The 21,443-nt window shown below is 58.1% G+C and overlaps 2 protein-coding genes across 5 annotated transcripts in view; both read left to right on the top strand.

Moving 5' to 3' along the window:
* Nucleotides 1–4,448: 4,448 nt before the first annotated feature.
* Nucleotides 4,449–13,408, top strand: OSGIN1 (oxidative stress induced growth inhibitor 1). Of its 2 annotated transcripts, none has more exons than XM_090261317.1 (6): nucleotides 4,449–4,575; nucleotides 8,114–8,218; nucleotides 9,442–9,578; nucleotides 10,385–10,576; nucleotides 10,820–10,911; nucleotides 12,403–13,408. In XM_090261317.1, exons 2-6 carry the CDS (start codon nucleotides 8,152–8,154, stop codon nucleotides 13,349–13,351), a joined length of 1,437 nt encoding a protein of 478 aa, XP_090117443.1. In that variant the 5' UTR covers nucleotides 4,449–4,575; nucleotides 8,114–8,151; the 3' UTR covers nucleotides 13,352–13,408. The 2 variants fall into 2 exon arrangements, with proteins under 2 accessions (XP_090117443.1, XP_090117444.1); XM_090261318.1 differs by lacking the exon at nucleotides 4,449–4,575 and adding an exon at nucleotides 5,673–5,824.
* A 1,587-nt stretch (nucleotides 13,409–14,995) lies between these two features.
* The window catches only part of NECAB2 (N-terminal EF-hand calcium binding protein 2), a 29,134-nt gene continuing 22,686 nt past the window's right edge, over nucleotides 14,996–21,443 (top strand). For all 3 annotated transcript variants that reach the window (XM_090259313.1, XM_090259314.1, XM_090259315.1), the window contains exons 1-2: nucleotides 14,996–15,220; nucleotides 17,799–17,823. In XM_090259313.1, coding sequence (XP_090115439.1) covers nucleotides 14,996–15,220; nucleotides 17,799–17,823 — 250 coding nt within the window. The remainder of the gene's footprint in view (nucleotides 15,221–17,798; nucleotides 17,824–21,443) is intronic.

The following is a 21,443-nucleotide window of genomic DNA, read 5'->3' on the forward strand; positions in this document are numbered from 1 at the left end:
GGTTTCTTCATCTGCAAACTAGTTATTGGAAATATTTGCCCACCTCTCTGGTTGTCAGTAAGATCAATGAAATACGGTGACTAACAAAGACTCTGTAAACAGTGAGGCACAGGGCAAATATTAGTTCTCCCCTCGTGCACTGGAGGGGCCTGGTCTTGTCATGCTAGGGCTCTGAGCGGAACCTGATCTCAGCCCCAGCACAACCACATGCCATGATCTGAGGCCACATCTTGCACTCTCGGGCCTCAGTTTCCTCACTTGTAGAATGAGAGAATGATCACAGCAAGCCTTCCTCACTGGACTGGTGTACGGATCAGATGCTTGGGTCCCTGAAATGCCTTACAGTGCAGGCACCTTGTAAGGGGGTGGCCATGCAGATAGGCGGGCACTTCAGGAGAGCCCCTGAGCCATGACTTGGCACCTGAGACAGGAGAGAGCTCTGGTCCTTTGTTAGCTCCTCATCTACCTTCCTCCTGGAGGTTCCCAGACTCTGCAACGGCGGCCCTGGGTTTGAGCCCGCGCTCTGCTGCTCATGCTGTGTGACCTCAGGCTCAAGATCGGCATCTGAGCCTCAGCTGTGTGTAAAGACATTTCTGTCCACAGTGCCCAGCTCCTGGAGGTGCCCAGCAAGTGGCAGAGCTGCGGGAGCCCCCACAGGGAGAAGAAATGAGGAGGGAGGAGGGGCCTGGAGTGCTTCTGGGCTTTCTCAGGGAGAGAGGAACGTGGGATCTGACACGGGATGGAGGGGATCCACTTCAGTCCCCGGGACCCCCAGAGAAGCGCCCTGAGGCTGCCCTACCTTCTCTTCCACAGGTTCCCCAGTTGCCAAGCAGTTGCAGGAGGCCTGGAGGAAACCTGGAGGGTGCGGGGAGGGTGCAGCCATACCAAGCAGGACAGACTGCTTGTTGAGTCCGAGCTCCCTGCACACTCCAGGTCTCATTCTTCAGCTGCACCTTGCAAGCCCCATATTGGCAATACCAGTGCACAGATAGGGGAACTGAGGCACAGAAGGGCAGTGTCACACTACCCAGCCCTTTGCAGTGCTCCCAGGTGACCAATCCAGGTTGCTGAGGACCAAGGGGGTTCTGGGACCACAGGGAGCCTTTCAGTGCTAACTTGGGGATGTCCCGATCTGCATAAGCAGCCAGCAGCAGGTGCCAACATCCAGTAGAAACCTAACGAGAATGTCACATGTAACTAAATGTTTCAGTAGCCACGCTGAACAAATTTTAAACATTTGGGTGACATTGTTAATAGTGTACCTTATTTAACCCAAGATGTCCCATATATTTTCACTTCATCATGTGATCTATGCAAAAATTACTGAGACAATTTTACCTTCTTCCCTTTTTCATTGTACTAACTCTTTAAAATTGAGTGTGTTTTTAACACTTATAGCTAGATTTGCCAAATAAAATACAGGCTTTCCAGGTAACTTTTAATTCGAGATAAATAATGAAAAAATTTTAGTGTGTATATCCCAAATATTGCATGAGACATACTCATACTAAAAGTGCATTTCTTTTTTTCTCTGAAATTCCATGTTACCTGGGCCCCTGTATTTGTATTTGCTGCATCTGCCACCCTACTTTCCTTACATCCGAATTCAGAGGCTCTCGTTCCAGGGGCTTAACAGTCCCTTGAACTCATGGTGGAGAAGGGGACAGCACAGGACTAGAGGAACTGGGGTGCCCAGCGGAGTCCAGGAGCATAAGTTCCCTGAAGTCAACCTGTTCCTTCCCTCTCCGTGGCCCCCTCTTCGACCACCACCCCTTTGTCTGTCTGTGACATTATCTATCTTGGTCTCAGTCGAGCTTTCTGGAAGCAGTTTAACACATTCTGTTTCCAATAATCCCCTGGCCAGTAAACAGGGCACAGGGAAGAAAGTCCACATCTTGTCCACAATTCTCCGTATCAGCAAATTTTGAAACTCTGTAAGAGTGCTCAGGGCCAGCATGGGAGGCGGGGCAGGTCAGGGAGGAAACAGGCCAGAGCCAGGAGACAGGGTCCCAGGGGACCCTCCTTCCTGGGTTCTCCCCTCTGGATCCCCATCCCCAGGCCTCCCCAAGCCTCAGCCCCGCCCACCAATGGGAGTCTCTGACCCTGGGGTGTCTCTCTCTGCCTCAGTTTACACATCCAAAGCACTGGGAAGTTGCAGACCAGAGCCCTGGGATGGGGAAGTGGAGCCAGAGAGACAGCTGCTGGGGGAAGATCCAGCCTGCACTAGAGGTACGTCACTGCAGCTGCACCCCCCGGCTCTCTCGGGGCTCCCTGTGTGGTCATAGACCCCACTGGGTCCTGGTCTGCATGTGGTGTGTCGGTTCATTGTGTCAAAGAGTGTTGCTAACGAGGCCATGGCTGGAACAGAGGCCCCGGAACAGAATCCCAGAGAGGTAGACCCCTGGCCCAAGGTCACACAGAACACCTGCAGCAGAGCTGAGGCCTGGAGCAGTGGGCTTCCCTCGAACCCCATCGCCCACATGCTACGTGACCCCAGGGGTCACTGCTGCCAAGGACCCCAGGAGGAGAGGACTACAGTGCCATTTCCCCCTGGATAACATGAGGCTGCAAGGAGGCAGTGCGTCTCCAAGCTCACCCGGCCCGTAGGGCTGAGCCCCGAGACCTGCTCTCAGCCACTGCCCCCGACACACACCAGGTGCTACGCAGCCGGGACCGCTCCCAAGACTTGTGGGCCCAGAGTAAATGAAAACGTGGGACTGCTTGTTTGAAACGTATTAAGGATTTGAAGGTGATGACACAGAGCATTAAACCAAGTGCATGCAGGGTGTTTCTGAGGGTGAGGTCCTGGACACAGGCCTATACCCAGGGGCGCCTGGGGACAGGGCAGGCCTGGCTCTGTGCCAGCCACCCTCCCACTCATCTCCCCAGCTCCTGAGACCGTGGCTGTGGGCTCCCTGCGCCTGACCTCCTCCGTAGGCCCAGGAGCGCACCTCTCACCCCAGCAGCTCGTGCTGCCCCGGGCCCTCCGTGTGCCCACCCAGCCACCGGCCCCTCCCTGTGCCTTCACCCGCTTCTCTCCCTCTCCCTCTCTCTCCAGGTCCCAGCAGGTCTCTGCGTCCTCAAAGTGCCCCACCCCGATCCCCAAAAGAACTGTGCAGGCAGACCTGGTCCCCTGTTACCACCAGCACCAGGACTAGGAGAGAAATATCACCTCTGGCACAAAATGCAGGGGGCATGCCGATAATCGAGGCACATAGTGTTTTCAGGCAATATTTTAAAAAAGCAAAAGGAATGCCAAAATCCTGGGTGACTAAAAGAGCAAAGCCCCACACAGAGCCGGCACCGGTGCCCAATGGCGTGCGTCAGGCTTCAGCGTGGCTCCCCACAGCCCTGCTACGGGCCCTGTCTTTGACACTTTAATATTTTACTTATCCTAGATTTTTTTTTTGCATTAATTTTGATTTTTTTAGAGATTACATCAAGATATTGTCTTGATTTCCCAGTGGCACCCCTACAAGGTGAATGCTTCACTTGCTAGCCATGCCCCCCCCCCTCACTGGACAGGGCTGGCAGGGAAGTCCCCAGAGAAGAGGAGGACACATGGGGACAATCACATGGACAATGAAGGCAGCAGCTACTATGCTCACTGAGGTCCAGGGGCCAAATACCGGCCCAGCCACCTGCCCTCCCTCCGCCCACCCTCCCTCCCTTTCTTCCCTCCTTTCTTCCTTCCTTTTCAGGCGCCTACTGTGTGCTGAGCACTGTGTCTGAGACTCGGGGTAAGACAGACACAGTTACACTTCCCTACCCACACAGAACCCACATCCTTGGTTTGATGAGACAATAAAATAAGCAAGAATCAGCAAAACGTGAAGTGTGCACTGCTACATGCTAAGGGAAAAAAACACCAAAGAAAAAAGTGTTCATGTTATAGGCCAGGTACCAAGGATGAGGTCATTTCAATGCCACTCCCACCCCAAGTAGAGGAGTCTGTTACTTGACCCCATTTTTCAGATGAGGAAACTGAGGCAGCTTGCCTAGAAAGTGGCAGAGCTGGGTCCTCGGCTTGGACAGCTTGCTGCCAGAGGGCATTTTTTGGGAGGGAGAGCAGAGTGGAGACACCAGTGGAACCAGGTAGGATGAAGGAATGAAACTCTCCACTTAAAGGTGCCACTTGCTCTGCATGGGCAGGTCCTTCTCCTCCTCCCTAAGGGAAAAGGCCAGGCTGGCTCATCCAGGGCTCCCTGGTTCCTCCATGCACTGGCTGAGCCCCAGGGGTGGGGCCAGCCTGGTCACCCCCAGCCCCTCTGCTGCACAGACCACCCTGTGGGAAGACCCCTTTAAGGCTGGCCCTGGGGCAGGCAGGATGACTGCCAAGTTCATTCATCCAGGGGCCCCTGCTGACTCACGCTTATGAAAGTGATTTTCCTGGCCCCGCCCACCGCCCGCCTCCTTCCAACCCTTGAAATACCCTGGCCTGCCTGGGCCTTTCACAGCCTCTTGGAGCGCCAAGGGGTAAAGGTTGTCCTCCCTCGGCAAGCACCCTGACCTCCTGGCCCTCATAGTGTCTGACCCGGCCAAGCTCACCGGTCTCCCTTATCCTCTGCTCATCAGGTGAGTGGCCTCAGCAGGACATGGGGGGTGGGAGTGGGACACAGTGGGATACCCTGAGCAGGGGTGGCCAGTAGGGTCCTGGAGCCAGGCAGGGGAACCCCCAGGTGGTCCTGAGCAGAGACCCACCCTGGCTTCCTAGGTTGGCATGATTCCCCGCCCCCCAACCCACCACCAGGTTCCTCCTCCTGGCCCTGCCTATCTCCAGGTGCCTGGCAACCAGCCGGCAGCTGCCCTGCTGCCCGCAGTCCGAACACTCCCTGACCACGTGATGCTGCTCTTGGCAGGAAATAGAGAGGTGTGGCCAACCCTGGGCATGTTGCCCAGTGTCTTGAGGCCACTGGGTTCCGAAGCCAGACTGGGTGCTTCCCTTGAGGTCCCTGCCTCTCCTGTTCAAGTAGGGCAGAGCCCCCCAGTGCCTGAGCATGGCCCCACCCCCTGGGTCCCAGGGACTTGGCTTCTCACAGAAGGCTAGGGGGCGGAGATCAGGGAGACTGGGGAACTCAGAGCTCCTGGGGCTCCAGCTGGCGGAGCCCAGCAGGGGAAGGCTCAGTTGACAGAGGGCCTCTTCATCCTCCCCTGCCACAGCCTCATGTCACCTTCTTGGTGGCACTGACAGGTATCCAGGGGCAGGATTTTTTGCTTATGGGCATGGTCTCAGACATTTCTGGGTGACCTAGGTAAGCCACCTCCTTCCTCCTGACCTCTGGTCCTCCCCCTGTTTAGGAAAACCCATGAGCAAAGGGCCACCAGAGGTGCTGAACACCTGCAGCCAGGCAGGTGTCCCGGGGACTTAGGAGAGTCTGAAACGTAATGGCCTCAGAAGCGCCAATGCTACACACGTAGAAGAAACATCGTTTGAAAGTGCAATCATTTCCATTTTGTTTATGCTTCTCTGCTTTTGTGAACTGGAATCAGTTTTTAGTGTTAACTTTATTTAGATGACATTTTCCATCTTCAACCAGAGGCACTTAAACAAAAAGTTAACATTGAAAATGAACTGCTTTGGCTCCACAAAACTAAGAAGCGTAAAAGAAATGGAAACAGAAAAACTCGCAAATTATCTGTTGTCATTTGGCAGTGTGCCTCCCTCTGAGGTTATGAGAGCTTTAAGCTGCTCGGGACTTTGGGACGTCCGTATCACTGCACAGGAAATGACCTCTCCAGTTGGCCCTGGGTGGTGACCTCATTTGTGTGACATCCAGAAACTTCTGGGAGTGAGCACTGGACCTGAAGCCCAAGGGCCCTGGAGGTGAACGGGGCCCCCGCGCCCCCGTGCAGCACGATGAGGGCCATCAGTTCTGGTTCCACACCCGTCAGTGAGGGCTCCTGCAACTACCTCCCTCGCTGGGTGATGGGAGGATTTGCAGAAACAAAGGAGGCGAAGGGGGTGGCCTGGGTGGGCGCGCCAGGCCATCTTGGAGCAGGTTGGCACACTCATTTAGGGGGACATGGGATGTCTCGGTGGTCTCAGCCCATGGGGATCATACTCTAGTTCCATCACCCGCTGGCTCAAGGACCTCAGGGGCGTGGCCTCACCACCCCAAGCCTCAGTTTTCTCGTCTGTAAAGCAGGTTGCCATGAGGATTAAAGGAGCTAGTGCTCAGGGAGCATTTAGCAAGGCCATCCCATGAGTGCCCTTTTTGCTGTTATTCCTGGGGACAGTGAAGACAAGGAGCGGTGCCCAAGGGGCTATTCGGAGGTACCAGGCAAAGGCGGAGAAAGAGCTCTGGGAGCTGCAGTCCTATTCTCCAGGGACTCTGGTGGTCCCTGAGAAGCCGTCCCCTCGGTGCTATGGACATCGGCCCCCTGGCACCCTCCCTGCCACCAGCGCTGGGACAGAGTAGGGGGGTGGGCAGGGATGGATGGATGTGGTACACTCAGCCTGGACCAGGAAGGGCCTTTGGCAGGAGCAGTCACAGTTGCACTCTGGAGGAAGGTGGCCTGGGCTCAATCCAGCCCGGCCTGTGCAAGCCAAGGGAAAACTCCCCGCACGCTGTCTGGGGCTGCAAGAAGCTTGCTGGGGGTCCATTTCCCCGTCGGCCATATGGCAGTGATTATAAGACTACTTACAATACCCCAGTTAAATAAAGATGAAATTAGTTAATGTACACACAGTGTTTAGAACATACTTGGCACCCAGCCAACTCCAGAGATGCCCAGAAACATCAGCTTGTTGTTACTGTGTGTGGTAGTGGTGCGCCCCGAAGTCCTCTCCGCAGGAACCAGGCATGGGGACCATGCACCCTGATGTCAGCCAGATGCCACCTTTTGTCTCTTCGGGGAGATGCTGGAAGACACAAGGCTCACCCCAACAGGAGAGGGAAGCTGTCCCACGCTCTAGGCCCCAGCTGAGGCGAGGGGCCCCAGGTCTTATCTGGGGACAGGCCGGGTGGCATGGTCAGAGGCAAAGCCTTGGCCCCAGTTGGCCCAGGGTTTAAAAGCCAGCTGCATGGCACGGAGGAGCTCGTGCAGCCTCTCTCAGCCCTAGTTTACACGCCTGTTATGTGGGGGAGTAGCATCCATAGTACTTTCTGCACACGGTCAGCGTGAGGAGGACTTGCGAAAAGTATGTTCCATGCCCAGCAGACAGCGAGCGCTAAAGGCCCACCCATCTCTCACACACCCATGTGGGCGCTGCCCTGTGGCCCCCGGGACAGCGGGGCTGCTGGGCGCTGGCTGCGGCGGGGCCTTGTTAGTGGGCTGGGGAGATTGGGGGCTTTGAGGGACATGGAGAACGTGGGTCGGGACTCTGCCGCGGCTAGGCTCTGAGAACTGGGTTTGGGTCCCTTTGAGTGATTTTGGTCTGTGGCCAGCAGGAGGCGTACGTGCTCCAGAAATGAGCAGGTTTTACAGTCATTTCCCGCAAACCCAGTTACTCTACTCCGGACTTCCAAAGTTCCCGCAAGTCCTCATGTTCTGACCCAGCCCCTAGGGCAGGCAATGAGCTCAGATCTTTCCCCAGGGGCTGCAGGCAGGTGCTTCACAAATATCACCTGACTGTGTCCCCAACAGCCCTATGGTGTTAGGGACGTAATTCCCATTTTCAGATGAGGAAACAAAGGCCCAGGGAAGTCCAGGAATGGGCCCATGGTCATCAGCTAGGAAGCACCTCACTAGGGCCAGGTGATGACTCCAAAGTCCTCTAGGCTACATCCAACCCCCGAGGTCCGGCCACAATGGCCGGCACAGAACTGCTGAGCAGGGCTTGCCCTCTGGGCTTGGCGGAGGAGGTCCCATGGAAGATGGCCAGTAGGCTTCCGGTAGTTGTTACTGCCCCATTGGTGAGGTGAGGAGTGATCCAGGCTCAGAGAGATGTAGATGACCAGGCTGGGGACCCTGCATAATTGGGGGAGGGAACAGGGCCTGACTGGAATGGAGCGGGTGTGAGAAAGCAAGGAGGGAGAGAAGTGTGGCATCCTTATATGCCTCAAGGACCTTGGACTTGACCCCGAGAGCCACAGGGGGCCACCATATGCAAGGTAAGGGACCACATGACACCCAGGGCTTACCCAGTGCCCTTCCTTCCCTGTGCCTCCAGGTCAGCTGCCAGCACCAAGCCCCCTGCCAGCTGCAGCCATGAACAACTGGAAGAAGGACCACCTCGGTGCCAGCAGCTCAGAGCCCCTTGAGGTCATCGTTATTGGTGAGTGCTGCCCGGGCAGAGGAGGAGAGCCCCAGGGTGCCCCCAGCACCAGAGGTCAGGAGCCACGCAAGGCCAGACCTGGCCTTTTCTTTAAAATTAACCACTGAGCATTCGCTATGTGCCCAGTGCTATGCTTACAATTTGTGCATTATCATTTTATGTAACCCTTCTAAGAACCTGCAAGGCAAGAGCAGCAAGGGTTAGACCTGGTCCTGAGTCTGTGTGGTCCCGAGTGCTCCCAATGCCTGGCACCCTGTGGTGCCTGAGGGAGCAGGTGCGCAGCTTGTGGTCCTGTCCTCGGGCCTGCAAAAGTGGGGGACAGGTGTCCCCTCCTCCATGCAAGCATCAGGTTGAACGACATGAAATGTGGTTCCTTTTTTGTAAGTCAAAACAGTTGAACATCAGCAATTTTATGTGGTTCACCCTTTTACAGTGCTCCATGCGGGGGTGATATTCTGAATAGCGCAGGATAAAGACAGAGGGGGAAGGTAAGAGTAGAAGCGATGTCATGGGGTTAATTGCCGAAGAAGTGACACAGATGAGCTGTGTGATTCCTTCAGACTTGGGGGCAGGACCCTCCTGAGCACCCAAGGCCCCAAGGCTCACCCGCCGGAGCACATCACCATCTGTGCTCTATTTCACCCTCCGTCTGACCAGCCGGGCTGCTCAGGAAGCACAGTCTGCTCTGAAAGGACAGGCCTAGGCCTTAGTTATCTCAGACCCTCCCTGTCACTGCGTGACCACAGGCAAGTTAATTAACATCTCTGTGCCCCAGTTTCTTCCAGTATAAAAGGAGGATAAGAGGAGCGGGTGCTCGCTAGAGTCACTGGGGGAGCTCAGGGGACAATGCAGGCACTGAGGGGCCTGGTAGCGCAGCAGCAGCTGTCAGTCTGTCATGAATTTATTACTAAAACCCCTTGCCACACAGCCCGGCACACAGTGAGCACTCAGTAGACGTCAGCGGTTATCACCGCAGCGTTACTGTGGGTTTGGTATACAGCTCCTGGCACCTTGTAGGTGTGGGCTCTCAACCGTTGTTCCTTACTTCGTTAGTGACTGTTAGTATTCACGGGGCCGGGCACAAGCTAACAGCTTCATAAATGTTTTATTTTTATGAATGAAGAATAATTCAATGAACAAGTCAGACCAAGACCAAAGCCCTAGGCATCCATGATCTCCTGCACCTCAAAGCACTGCCCTCTGACCCCACCCTGTCTCCCCAGGCAATGGTCCTTCGGGCATCTGCTTGTCCTACCTGCTGTCTGGCTACACCCCGTATGTGAAGCCAGATGCCGTCCACCCACACCCCCTGCTGCAGAGGAAGCTCCTCGAGGCACCGCAGGTCTCCATCCTGGACCAGGTGGGCCAGAGCTCCGGAGGGCGGCGGGCACACCCTCCTGGGGAAACTCTCCCAGCTGTCCCAAGGCAAAAACCAGACGTGCATTTATTAGACACAAGACCCAGCATGGAGCAGGAGAGGCCACAAAATCGGCCTTGGAAACTGAAAGAGAAACCAGGACTATCCTTTGAGACCTACAAATGTCACATCAGCTTGTCTGACCTCCCCTAGACCAGTGGTTCTAAAGTGGGGACGATTTTGCTCTCCATGGGACTCTGGGCAACACCTGTAGACAATGTCACTTGTCACAACTGGAGAGGTATTACCACTGGCTTAGAGGGTGGAGGAATGATCCCGCCCAGATGTCAGGAGCGCCAGGGCTGAGAACCCTGCCCTGGGTTTTCCAGTTCGACTGCCTCCTGCCCAACAGAGCTTACAGAGTTGCCCAAGTTGCCCCCTGCCTTCCCTGAGGCCATTCGTTGTCCACCTCCCACTTCAGGCAGCATCTGTCCTCCAGGTCACCAACCACCCCACCCCCTACCCTCAAGTTGGTGGATGAGGAAGTAAGCCAGCATTTGGTCTAGATCAGCATTTTTCAAAACACTTTTTACAGGACACTAGTTCCTCAGTTAATATGGGTTTGGCAAAATTAAACAGGTCAACAACAGCTGCAGGACTTGTCAGAGCCTTTAATGTACCACTCTGTATTATCTCCTTCTGAGAGGTAGCATTTCCCAGCCTTTCTGACCGCCCTGATGTTAGGGTGGGAATGCAGGACTGGGCAGCCTTCCTCTGGTGGCCCCTCTGACCTGTGCCACCCCCTCCAGGACCTGGATTACCTGTCTGAAGGCCTCGAAGGTCGGAGCCAAAGCCCTGTGGCCCTGCTGTTTGATGCCCTCCTGCGCCCAGACACAGACTTTGGGGGAAACATGGAGTCTGTCCTCACCTGGAAGCTCCAAAAGGAGCGAGCCATCCCCCACGTGGTCCTGGGCCGGAATCTGCCTGGGGGAGCCTGGCATGTAAGTGGGACCAGGAAGGGTGCAAGGGGATTGGGGTCAAATCTACATGAAGTCTTGGGGAGACTCCCTCCCCAACTCGGGGTTAGGACTGTTCCATTTCCCACCTTTCCCTATCCCCCTCCTCGTTCTCCCCACCTCCCCCTCCCATTTCTCTGAGTGAGCTCATGCTTCCTGTGCCCTCCAGCCCAAGTGGGTTGGGGACTGGCAGAGAGGCCTGGACCAAAGGACCCCTTTTCCAAACAGTCCATTGAAGGCTCCATGGTGACCCTGAGCCAAGGCCAATGGATGGGGCTCCCGGACCTGCAGGTCAAGGACTGGATGCGCAGGAAGAGAAGGTGAGGCAGCCCTGGAGAGCAGGGGTGATGGGGGGGGGGGGGCTAGGGGGCGGCGCAGGGAGGACCCAGGCCTGCCCCCCACCCTGAGCCCCAGAGCCAGAGGTAAAGGGGCTTCAGGGCTCATCTAGCCTGCCTTCCTCTGCCTCCGGGAGGAAACTGAGGCTCCGATGAGGAAGGGACTTGCGCAGGACCACACAAGAAGTGATCAGCAGAGCTAGGCTCTCCTAGGCCTCTTGTCCAGTGCTCCATCCTCCTCCCATGTGACCAGCTGACATAGCATCCCAGCCTCCAAGCAGGGCGTGACAGCAGCCCCTGCCGCCCGCTCCCCCCATTGCTCCCAGTGCTCTGGCCTCCCTGCTGCCCCTCCCAACAATTCTGAGCTTGGCCTGGAATGCTCTTTTTCCTTCTAGGTCAGCTAAAAGTGTGCACTTCCTTTATTTACTTATTTTTAATGCTCTTGCATTAGAAACACAGCCACAGTATAGAAAATTAAAAATCGAGAAAGGAAAGACAACCCACCCCAACCCCACACTTCTGCCTACTCCTGTCACGTCTCGGGGTATTTTCTTCCCCGTCTTGTCTCCTGCTCCTTAACGGCCGCACTGCACACCGCCAACTGCCCTGCAGAAACAGCGACATCGCTGAATAGATGCGTTCCAATCTCTGCCCATCCTGGGGTGTGAGGCAGAGGGCCACTCCCCGCGTGGCATCTGTCCTGTTTCCTCCACCTACAGAGCCTGTGACGGGGGACACGCCGCTCCCACCAGCAGGCATGCAGCCTCTCCAGGATTCACTGTCTGTCTGTTTGACATTCTTTCCCTGCAGATCTGGTAGGAAAACATCCAACACATAGTGATGTGTTAACAGACAGGAACTTCAATTTCACTTGTAGACATACCCTTTTATATCCAGCCTCTAAAATCTAACATTATGTCGAAGCATTTCACGTGGCGATTCAGTATTTGAGCCACCCTTTCACATGGCCACACAACATTCCCAGGGAGGGCGAGCAACTCCGTTGACAACTTCCTATGTGCAAGGCCCTGTGCTTAGGCGTCAGAGCCAAAAACCAGACAGGTGCACCCCCTGTCCTCAGGGCGCTGCTGCGGTTCCTAAACCGCTGTCCAGTCACGAAGCTTTTGTTCTTTCTAATGTGCGTTTCTATAAGTAATACCGAGGCAACATCTTAGGACGTTCTTTATAAAAGAGATGGGGAATTAAAACCCCAGAAATAAATTCCAGCATTCCAGTTTCAGCAGCAGACAAACAAGCTGGGTTGGCTGGTGTGGCCTTGGGGGATGTGTTAGCGGGTCACTTAAAATTCCTGTTGAGTTCATGTCTAACCTCTTGGCCAAGTTTTTGGCTGGTGGGTGGACAGCCATAGTTGGCTCTGGGGCCTGATGCCAGCCTGGTCATTCCCTGTCCCAGGTGACCGAGCCCCCCACCTCAAGCCACTCCCTGTCACTCACCCTTCTGTGTTCTTCCTCCCAGAGGCCTTCGGAACAGCCGTGCTACAGCTGGGGACATTGCTCACTATTACCGGGACTACGTGAACAAGAAGGGCCTAGGCCACAACTTTGTGTCCGGCGCTGTGGTCACAGCCGTGGGATGGGGGGTGCCTGAGCCCAGTGGCTCTGGGGCTCAAGGCCCCAGCCCCCTCTTCCAGGTGAGCGGCTTCCTGACAGCCAAGGACCAGAGCCCACAGCCCTTCTCCCTCTATGCTCGCAACGTGGTCCTAGCCACGGGCACGTCGGACAGCCCAGCCCGGCTGGGCATCCCCGGGGAGAGCCTTCCCTTCGTCCACTATGAGCTGTCGGCCCTGGAGGAGGCCATAAGGGCAGGCACAGTGACTCAGGCCTCGGACCCCATCCTCATCGTTGGCGCAGGGCTGTCGGCGGCGGACGCGGTCCTCTACGCCCGGCACTACAACATCCCCGTGATCCATGCCTTCCGCCGGCCTGTGAACGACCCTGGCCTGGTCTTCAACCAGCTGCCCAAGATGCTGTACCCTGAGTACCACAAGGTGCACCAGATGATGCGGGAGCAGTCCATCCTGTCGCCCAGCCCCTACGAGGGCTACCGCAGCCTCCCCGAGCACCAGCTGCTCCTCTTCAAGGAGGACCGCCAGGCCGTGTTCCGGGACCCCAGGGGCCTCCAGAAGGTCTTTGGCATCTCCCTGGTGCTGGTCCTCATTGGCTCCCACCCCGACCTCTCCTTCCTCCCTGGGGCAGGCGCTGACCTCGCCATGAACCCTGACCAGCCACTGAGCGCCAAGAGGAACCCCATTGATGTGGACCCTTTCACCTACCAGAGCACACAGCAGGAGGGCCTGTATGCTGTGGGGCCGCTGGTGGGAGACAACTTTGTACGGTTCGTGCAGGGTGGGGCCCTGGCTGTGGCCAGCTCCCTGCTGAGAAAGGAGGCCAGGAAGCCGCCCTAGCGCCCTGCCTGGTACCCTCATGCCTAGGCCCTAAGGAGGAGGGGAGGTCTCCGCAGCCCTGCCGGTGGACACAAGGTGGCCCGGTGAGGGAAGGGGGCCTCTCCTGGCTCGTAAACAGTTTTCTCAGATGAAGAGTGGGAACCCAGGCCGCCTGGACTCAGAACAGTGCTCAGGATGGGAACAGTGGCTGCACGTCAGCATAGGCCCAGACCTGCGGTTTGGGGCGAAAGGTGGCCAGAGGGAGCGGGGTCAGCAGGGCCAGCTGAGCGCTGAACCAGGGCTCCAGGCCCGCTCCTTCCAGAATCAGGGTCCAAATAAAATCAGCACCTGCCTCTACTCATGTGTCTGAGAATTCTGTGCTTGGGGAAGGGCCCCGAGCCCAGGAGCCTGCTCTAGGAGCTGGGGCTGGGAGGTGGGGGAAGCGTTGGGCCATATGGGAGGAGGCCCTTGGGCTGGGGGTTGGGAGACAAGGGATGGTGCTGCGGGTGTGGCAGATCAGAAGGCAGTGTGTTAGAGAAGTGAGGGGAGGGTGTGTGAGGAATGGGGTGCTGGGGAGGCTTGCCAAGGCCCCTCCCACTCTCCCTGGCAGCACATTGTTGCCTTTCAACCCTCATACTCATCATCTTTCTTCACCTGTCCCAGGGCCTTTGCACAGGCAGCCTCTAGCCCACTTTCCCTCCTTTCTTTAACCCTTTCTCTTCTTCCACCCTCTCAGCATAAGAATCACATGCTCCAGGAAGCATCTTCTGATACAAACCGCTCAGTGAGCACCAGGGCAGATTCCCAGCTCATGGCCAAAGGTGCCACCTCTTCATAGCAGTTCCATTTTAATGGTTCATTTATTTGTGGAATCTGTCCTGTATCTGGCTCTGCCCCCTCAGACGTAAGCTCCAGGAGACCAAGTACCCCCATCCCTTTCAGCCATTATTGGGACCCAGGGCCGAGCACCTAGCTTCGCTCCTTGTCGCATTCGTTGGAGTGTGAGGGAAAGAAGGTGTTCTGGAGCGAAGACTGGTTCTGGGAGGGGAGGTGTGAGGAGGCCTCATGCCCGCAGGAGGGAAGGATGGGTGCCCCGGGGAGTGGTGGTGGAAGCCCAGCGAGCGGGCACCGATCCCAGGAGCTGGAGCCAGCAGAGGGCGCTCCATACTCGCCGGACACCACGTTCCGGCCCCTGCGGCGACGCCACGGGCCCTGTGGGGTGGGGGGGATCTTGGTGGGGGGGACAGTGGGAGACTTTTGGGGGGAAGGGGGATACCCCCAGGGACGCCAGTCCCCGCGCAGCCAGACCCGCACTAACCCAGCGCGTACTGGGCAGCCCCCTCCCAGGCCGGGTCGGGGTTCAGCCCCCAGATCAGCGCCCCTTCGGGCAGCCCTCAGCCGTCGCGCCGGGTGGCCAGGGGAGGGGGGAGCGGTGGACACCAGGCACGTGGCTCGGGGTCCCGGAGGAGCGCACACCCCTCCTTCTTGTCCCCCAGCGCTGGTCCGTCCCCGCAGTGGCCGCGGCCGCGGGGGCAGAGGAGGGAGGGCGGGGCGGGGCGGCGCGGACTGCCGCGCCGAGGAGGGGGCGCGCGGGGGCGGGCCGCGGGCTGGCGGGCGGGGGTCGGCGGGCTTCCGGGCGGCGGCGGGCGCGGCGGGCGCGGCGCGATGTGCGAGCGGGCGGCGCGCCTGTGCAGGGCCGGCGCGCACAGGCTGCTGCGGGAGCCGCCGCCGCAGGGCCGGGCACTGGGAGGGCTGCTGCGCTGGGTGGGCGCCAGGATGGGCGAGCCCCGGGTGCCGCTGGTCCCCGACGCCCCTGCCGCCCCCGCCGTGGACCCCGGCCCCTGCCTGGGCCCCGCCTCGCTGCGTGGGGGCACCGCTGTCATCCTGGACGTGAGTACGCACGGGCCGGGACTCCAGGCCCCCTCCTTCCATGGGGAGACCCCAACGCCGCCCTCCTTCGTCTCGGCCGGGACCCGCGAGACCCCGTCCTCCCTGAGCAGGGGACCCCCGGCCCATCCCCCTCGACAGCTCGGAGTAGGACCCGCAGCCGGCCCCTTTGCATCCCAGAGCATGAGCCCCCAACCCCTCCACGTTCCCATCGAGCCGATCCCGGTCCAGGATCTTCTCTGGACCGGGACAAACCCCTCCTCCCGCGCCCTCCCTCAGCTTCTCGGGATTCCCATCTCTCGGAGCCAGGATTCTGGAGCCCCCGCGACCTAGCCCCCACCCCCCTACTTTTGTCCTGGCCAAATTCCCGTCTTTTCCCAGTCCTGTACCTCAACCTTTCCCCTAATTCCTTCCCAGGACTGGAGCCCCTGACCGCCCCAGCCCCCTTCTCCTTTCCATCCTCCGTCCCCGCTAGAGTTGCTACTTCCCTGAGACAACCTTCCTCTCCCTGAGCCCTTGCATTCTCATCCCCGATCGGAGACCCTTCCGCCCTTCCTCCCTGCCACCCTCGCTTTAAGAGCCAAGCCCCCGCCCCAACTCTGTCTTTGCCTCTCCTTTCGTGGAACTAGAGCCACCCCCCATGGGCCCTGAGTCTGGACCCCTCCTGGCACCCCCATCACCACTCCCACCCACTCTGAGTCTCCTCTGTCCTCCATTCCCTCCCCAACCCCACCCTTCATCTCTACTCATCCCCCGCCCCCATCCTCTCTGGAACCCAAACTGCCCACCTTTGGGATGCCCACCCCACCTGCTACTCGCCAAGTGGGAGGGGGATTCTGTAGGGTGGTGGCAGGGGATGGCGGACATGCCCTGTGAGGTGCTAGAAGGGAGGGGCTTCATCCTGCCCAACCCACGCACCCAGTGACAGACTGCATGGTGGTGGGATGTGCATGTCCCAGTGAGGGTCCTGCGTGGTGGGTGGCCCCAGGGATGGGAGTGTTTCGCATGTGCGTGGTGAGTGTCTGGGAGGGTGTGTGTGTGTGTGTGTGTGTGTGTGTACTGCACATCCCTGTGAGTGTGGGAGAGCGGATTTTCTCTCTTCTTTCCTGGAACCCACAGCTGGCTCTGGGCAGGGCAGGGAAGGTGGAGCTTTGCTGGGAGTGCTTGCGGTCCTAGTGCCCCCAACACACACACACACACACACACACACACAGCCGATACACACTGGACCCTATACCCCAAGACCCCAGCAGAGTTCACAGCTGAAAGCCCTGGGCCCACCCTCACAGGGAAGCCCTGTCCAGACTCCTCCTGATTCTCTCCTCTAACAGTACAAGATGTGGGCGCCAGGGTCCAGAGTGCCCAATGGGGGCTCTGAGCCCCCATTTCCTCATCTGTGAAACGGAGTGATGAGTGGAGGTGGGGGGCCCAGTGCTTGTGCACTCCTGGAGCCACGTCACGTGGTCTTGTCATTCACTTAACACCCAGGCCCTGGAGCGGCACCTGAGGGTGGGACCCCAGGCTCGAGGAAGCTTGTTGTCAGAAGCAGGGGTGTGGAGTGCCCAGGCTGAGGCTTTGAGGAGGGCCTGGGGTGCTCTGATAACTGCTCCCCTTTCTGCCTCAGCCACGGTGGCTCCTACCCAGCACCTGGATTGGGGCTCAGCTAAGGAAGGAGGTGATGTCTGAGAAGCCCTCCTGAGCTGCTGCTTCAGTTTGTCAGAGCCCCAGGTGCCTGCTAATAGGTGCCTGCCTCATTGCTCGGAGGGGTGGGGAGCATCCGTCCTTTATCCTTGGGAAGGGCCAAAGGTGGGATGGTCTGAGGGGCTGGTGCCTCCTCCTCCTCCTTCCATCAGCATGGTTTACCTGGTCCTAAAATACCAGGAGGTTGTTACTGGTCTCCAGGCTCCCGCTGGGTTGGGGGTGGGGGTGGGGGCTGTCCCCTCCCCATTCCTGCCTGATGCAGCGACTGGTTTTCTGAGCTCTCGGCTACCTGCTCCTACTCACTCCCTTGCCCAGGAAAATCCCATCCTGCTGTGGCCGGTCCAGTTGCCAAGCCTCAAGCTTCCCTTAGCAGATACCCCCATTCAGATTTAACTGAACCTCCCTGGAGAAAACAGAGGCCCCAAGGGTTTCTGGGAGGAGTGTGAGGATGTAAAGCCTGTGGCTGCATCCATGGCACACAAATTCTGAGGGTGCGACTGAGCGTGCGACAGTGGGCGAAGCTGCGTGGACCGATGACTCTGGGAGTGTACCCCCGAGCATGTGGACGGTGTGAGCCAGAGCATCCACATGCGTGTGCGTGTGTCTGTCAGCGTGTCTGTGGGCAGGCTGGCGGCACAGAAGGGAGAGTGGGCGGCTGCTTCCGCTAGGGTGGCTGGTGGGGGGTGGGCTCTGCCTGCAGCATCCCTCCTCCACCCTGGATCCCAGCCCGTCAGGTCTCCTCCCTGGGGAGGGAGAAAGTGGGGGCTCTGTTTCCTAGGCTGCCTGGGGAGGAGGGGTTATCTGTACCGGGTCAGGAGCCACTGGAGGGCGCCTGCTCCTCTGACCCAGAGCTGACTCAACCAACCTCTCTTCTCTGCAGATTTTCCGCCGTGCGGACAAAAATGGTGAGTTTCCCTCCCAGGCTGGCCCCTGAATGAGGACCTGGCTCTTTTTCAGGGGAAAGGATCAGGGGTAGGGGCTGGACAACCTTGAAACTGAAGGTTAAGAGTGCAAGTCTCTGAAGTCTGAAGGCCAAATCCTGGCTCTGCTCTGTGCCTCAGTCTCCCCTCTGTCCAAGGGGACTCCCACAGTTCCTGCAGAGCAAAGACGCCATGAGGATTCTGATGCCTGTGTAAATGCTTGGTGTGCTTTAACCCTCATGAAGCAGGACTTGAGCAGGGCGGCCCTGGCAGGGGGCCTAGAAGCCCCCACTTAAGAAAGCGCCCAGCCTCACTCTGGGCCCTTCACAGGCCTGGGTACACTTCCTCCTCACAGCAACCCGATGCAGTCAGTGTTGCAGCCTCTGTTTCGTGATCTCCGTAGTGGCCCAGAGAGGTTAAGTGACTTGCCCAGGGTAGCCCAGCTGCGTGAAGGCAGCCGAGGCTCTGTCGCAGACTCTGGCCCTTCTCCCCACATCACACAGCCTCCCCAACAATGTGAGCAGTACACTGTTTTGCCAGAATGCACACCGCTCCACTTCTGACTGCTCGGAAAGGCTCCACCCTGCATGGGGGTGCCCAAATTTACCAAGGCCCACCTGAGCCTCGCAGGTGTAACAAAGGGGTGCACCTTCCTATAAATACTGTGGTCATTATTCTCAGGCCCAAAGCGACTCTACACAGCTGTCACCAAATCATGTTCTCTCTCCAGGCCTCAGTTTCCCCATCTGTAAAGTGGAGTGATAACATTTACCCTGTCTACTTCCTAGGCTGTTGGGAAAATACAGAGAGGTGATGTGGGTTAGGTTTTTAGGGAGAATTAAGCCGTGCTCAGTGTTTGTTAGCTTATTTATTGAAAAAAATGCTGATTGAGGATCAAGGTTTGTGCTGGGGGTAAGTGTGGAACAGATGGTGTCTGCCCCTCAGGGCCTTCAGTCCCCCAAAGCCTCAGTTCCCAGCCCCCCTCCTGTGGAGGCTGGAGTCCAAGGTAGCAGGTCTAACCTGGGTCCCAGCGCTCCCTCCCGCCCTGTCCATGGGAGAGTCACTGGGGAACGTGAGGCCGTGGGGGATGGGAGGTGATGCACAGGCCTGGGCTGACACTCAGGGCCCAGGGGTCTCCACCTCTTGCCCCCATCCCTGGGCGTAATGGCCCCTCCCAGGCCTCTTGGGACAAAGGACCATCAGAGCAATTCCATATGGAGCAAGGAGAAAGGAACGTGAGGGGGGGACTTCAGTGGGGTTCAAGAAATGGTGGCGGCATCAAGATTAGAGAAGGGGGCTACGAGGCTTGTCCCTGCCATGGGCCTGCCACCCAGCACACAGTACGTGCTTGGTAAGTGCCTGTAGATTCAGGTGACAGGTTTATTCATGGATGCAAGTGTGGCTGCACAGCCCTGGGGTGCAGCAATGTGTCTGGCTGTGCTCTCCAACATGTTGCCGGGAGCGTGTGCCCAAGGGGATGTAGGGTCATGCATGCGTGCGTGCGTGGTGGGTGGCAGCCTGGTCTCCGTTCAGGAACTGATGGGCTTTCATCTTCATTACTTGTTCCCGGTCAGAGGCAATGGTTCCACCCGCTGAGCACAGCTGCGGGACCCTCAGTTTCATCGCTGCAGCCCCCACAGAGGCCCAGTCCACTCCTCGTGGGGCCTCAAGTCTTCCCAGCCACCAGCAGGTGGCTGTGGGGGGTTGGCACCAGGGCTGATGTGTGTGTGGGGTACAGAGCCTGTGGAACAGAGGCAGGGCCTGGGTTCCAGCCCTGGCTCAGCCACTTCCCAGCTCTGTGACTGCAGGCCAGTCACCAAACCCCCGGGCCTCAGTTTCCCCATCTGTAAGTGGGGATAATGAGACTAGCAGCCAGCTCGGCAGGCTGCCGTGAGGACAGAGTGGAGCTCCGGCCCACTGTGAGGAATCAGTGAGCTCCTCAGCCGGGGAGGACACACATGGGTTCGGATTCAGCCCAGCACAATGTGGAAACGTGTGGGCGGGGGGCGGGGGTCGTGTGCACGTGAGGGAAGCGTGGGTGTGGACGCAGACAGACGCACAAAGGCACGTGCGCACACCTGTTGAACACAAGCAGATACTGGCCCTCCTCGGGCATCCAAGGGGGCGGGGTGGGGGGATGGCCGGTGGACGTTAGTGGTGTGGCCTCAAGCTGGGCCCTGGGAGGAGGGCTGGAAGGAGGTAGGCCCTCAGGTTTCAGGAGCACAGGCTCCCTCTGGCCCGTCCTCCCAGAACCGAGACTTCTTCACAGAGACTGCATTTCTCTCCAGGGATGCAGACTCCTGGCATTTGAAAAGTCTTTGTCACACAGGCTGAGCTCATGCTAATTAGGGAAGACACCTGCAAATGGCCCGCTGGGGTGGAGGAGCCAGGCCTACTGGCCTAATTGTCGGGGGCCTGGCTGGGCAGGAGAAATTGCTTCCCTCATTAGCTGCTCTGGGTTCATTAGGGCGGTGGTGGGACATTCAAGGGAAATGTCATGGGGAAGACTGCTCAGGAGGCCTGGTGGGCCTCTCCTGCCCGCCCTCCTGAGTGCAGACTGGACAGAGGTGCCCCAGGACAGGCAGGAGGGTGTGGGTGGGGGCCGGCAAGGTCCCAGCCGAGCTCATGGCGGACGTGACTACGCAGTCATAGCACACTTCCCCGGACCTGGCCTCCGCATGTCCATGTCGCCCTGGGGCTGGAGGTCTCCCACAGGACCCTGTCCCATGTTCGGTTGAGACAGATTTGGGAGCCAGATGGCCTGGGTTTGAGCTCCAGCTGTGGGGCTTGGGCAGGTTCCTTAACTGCTCTGTGCCTCAGTTTATGGCTCTGTAAGACGGAGGTGACGGTACTGAGTGAATACACAGTAGGAGCCCCATGTGTCTGCCCTGAGTCTGCCCTGTGGTTCCTCGTTTCCATCATCAGTCTTGCCAACGGGAACTTGGAACATCTCTTGCCCAGGCTACAAAGAAATCACGTGCTATTATTCATGGTTAGTTCCTGGATCTTCTGTGTGGGTGTATTGTGGTAGGGTTGGGAGCTCTTGATTTTGAACATTATAAACGCACTCTGCCTCTGTGACACTGAACCTGAGCCAGAAGGGCGAAGGCGTCCTGGGACCTTGTCCCCAACCCCCCATGCACGGGCCTGCACAGGTAGGATCCACACTCGTTCCCAGCCCAGATACTTGATGACAGGCGAAGGGAAGTCTCGTCTGGGTGCGTGAGGGTCTCCCTCGCCTGAGCTTATCCTTTGGCCCTACTCTGAGCCCACTCAGCTGCTGGGAGCAGATAGGAGCTCCAGAGCCCTTAAAATGTAAGAAGGACTTTACTCTGGCCTCAAGTAGGTCTGCCCTGCGTGGTTGGGCAGGTTGTGCCCTGCACTGAGGGCCTCAGATCAGCCTGCACCCCACTCCCAACCCCTGTGCCCTGAGGCTGGGCTGCATCTCCCCACCCCAACCAGGAAAGGGCACCTCTCTAGTCCACACAAAGGTGCCATGTGGGCCTGCTGGGCTTTGACTGCAGACTGGCTGGAAGTCATGGAAGGGGGTCTGCGTAGAAGGGGTGGGGGCCGTGCAGTGTCGTGGGCTTGCCACTCTCCCTGAC

The sequence above is a fragment of the Furipterus horrens genome, unplaced genomic scaffold, assembly GCF_987537825.1.
Source record: "Furipterus horrens unplaced genomic scaffold, mFurHor1.1.pri manual_scaffold_13, whole genome shotgun sequence".
NCBI classification, from domain to species: domain Eukaryota; kingdom Metazoa; phylum Chordata; class Mammalia; order Chiroptera; family Furipteridae; genus Furipterus; species Furipterus horrens.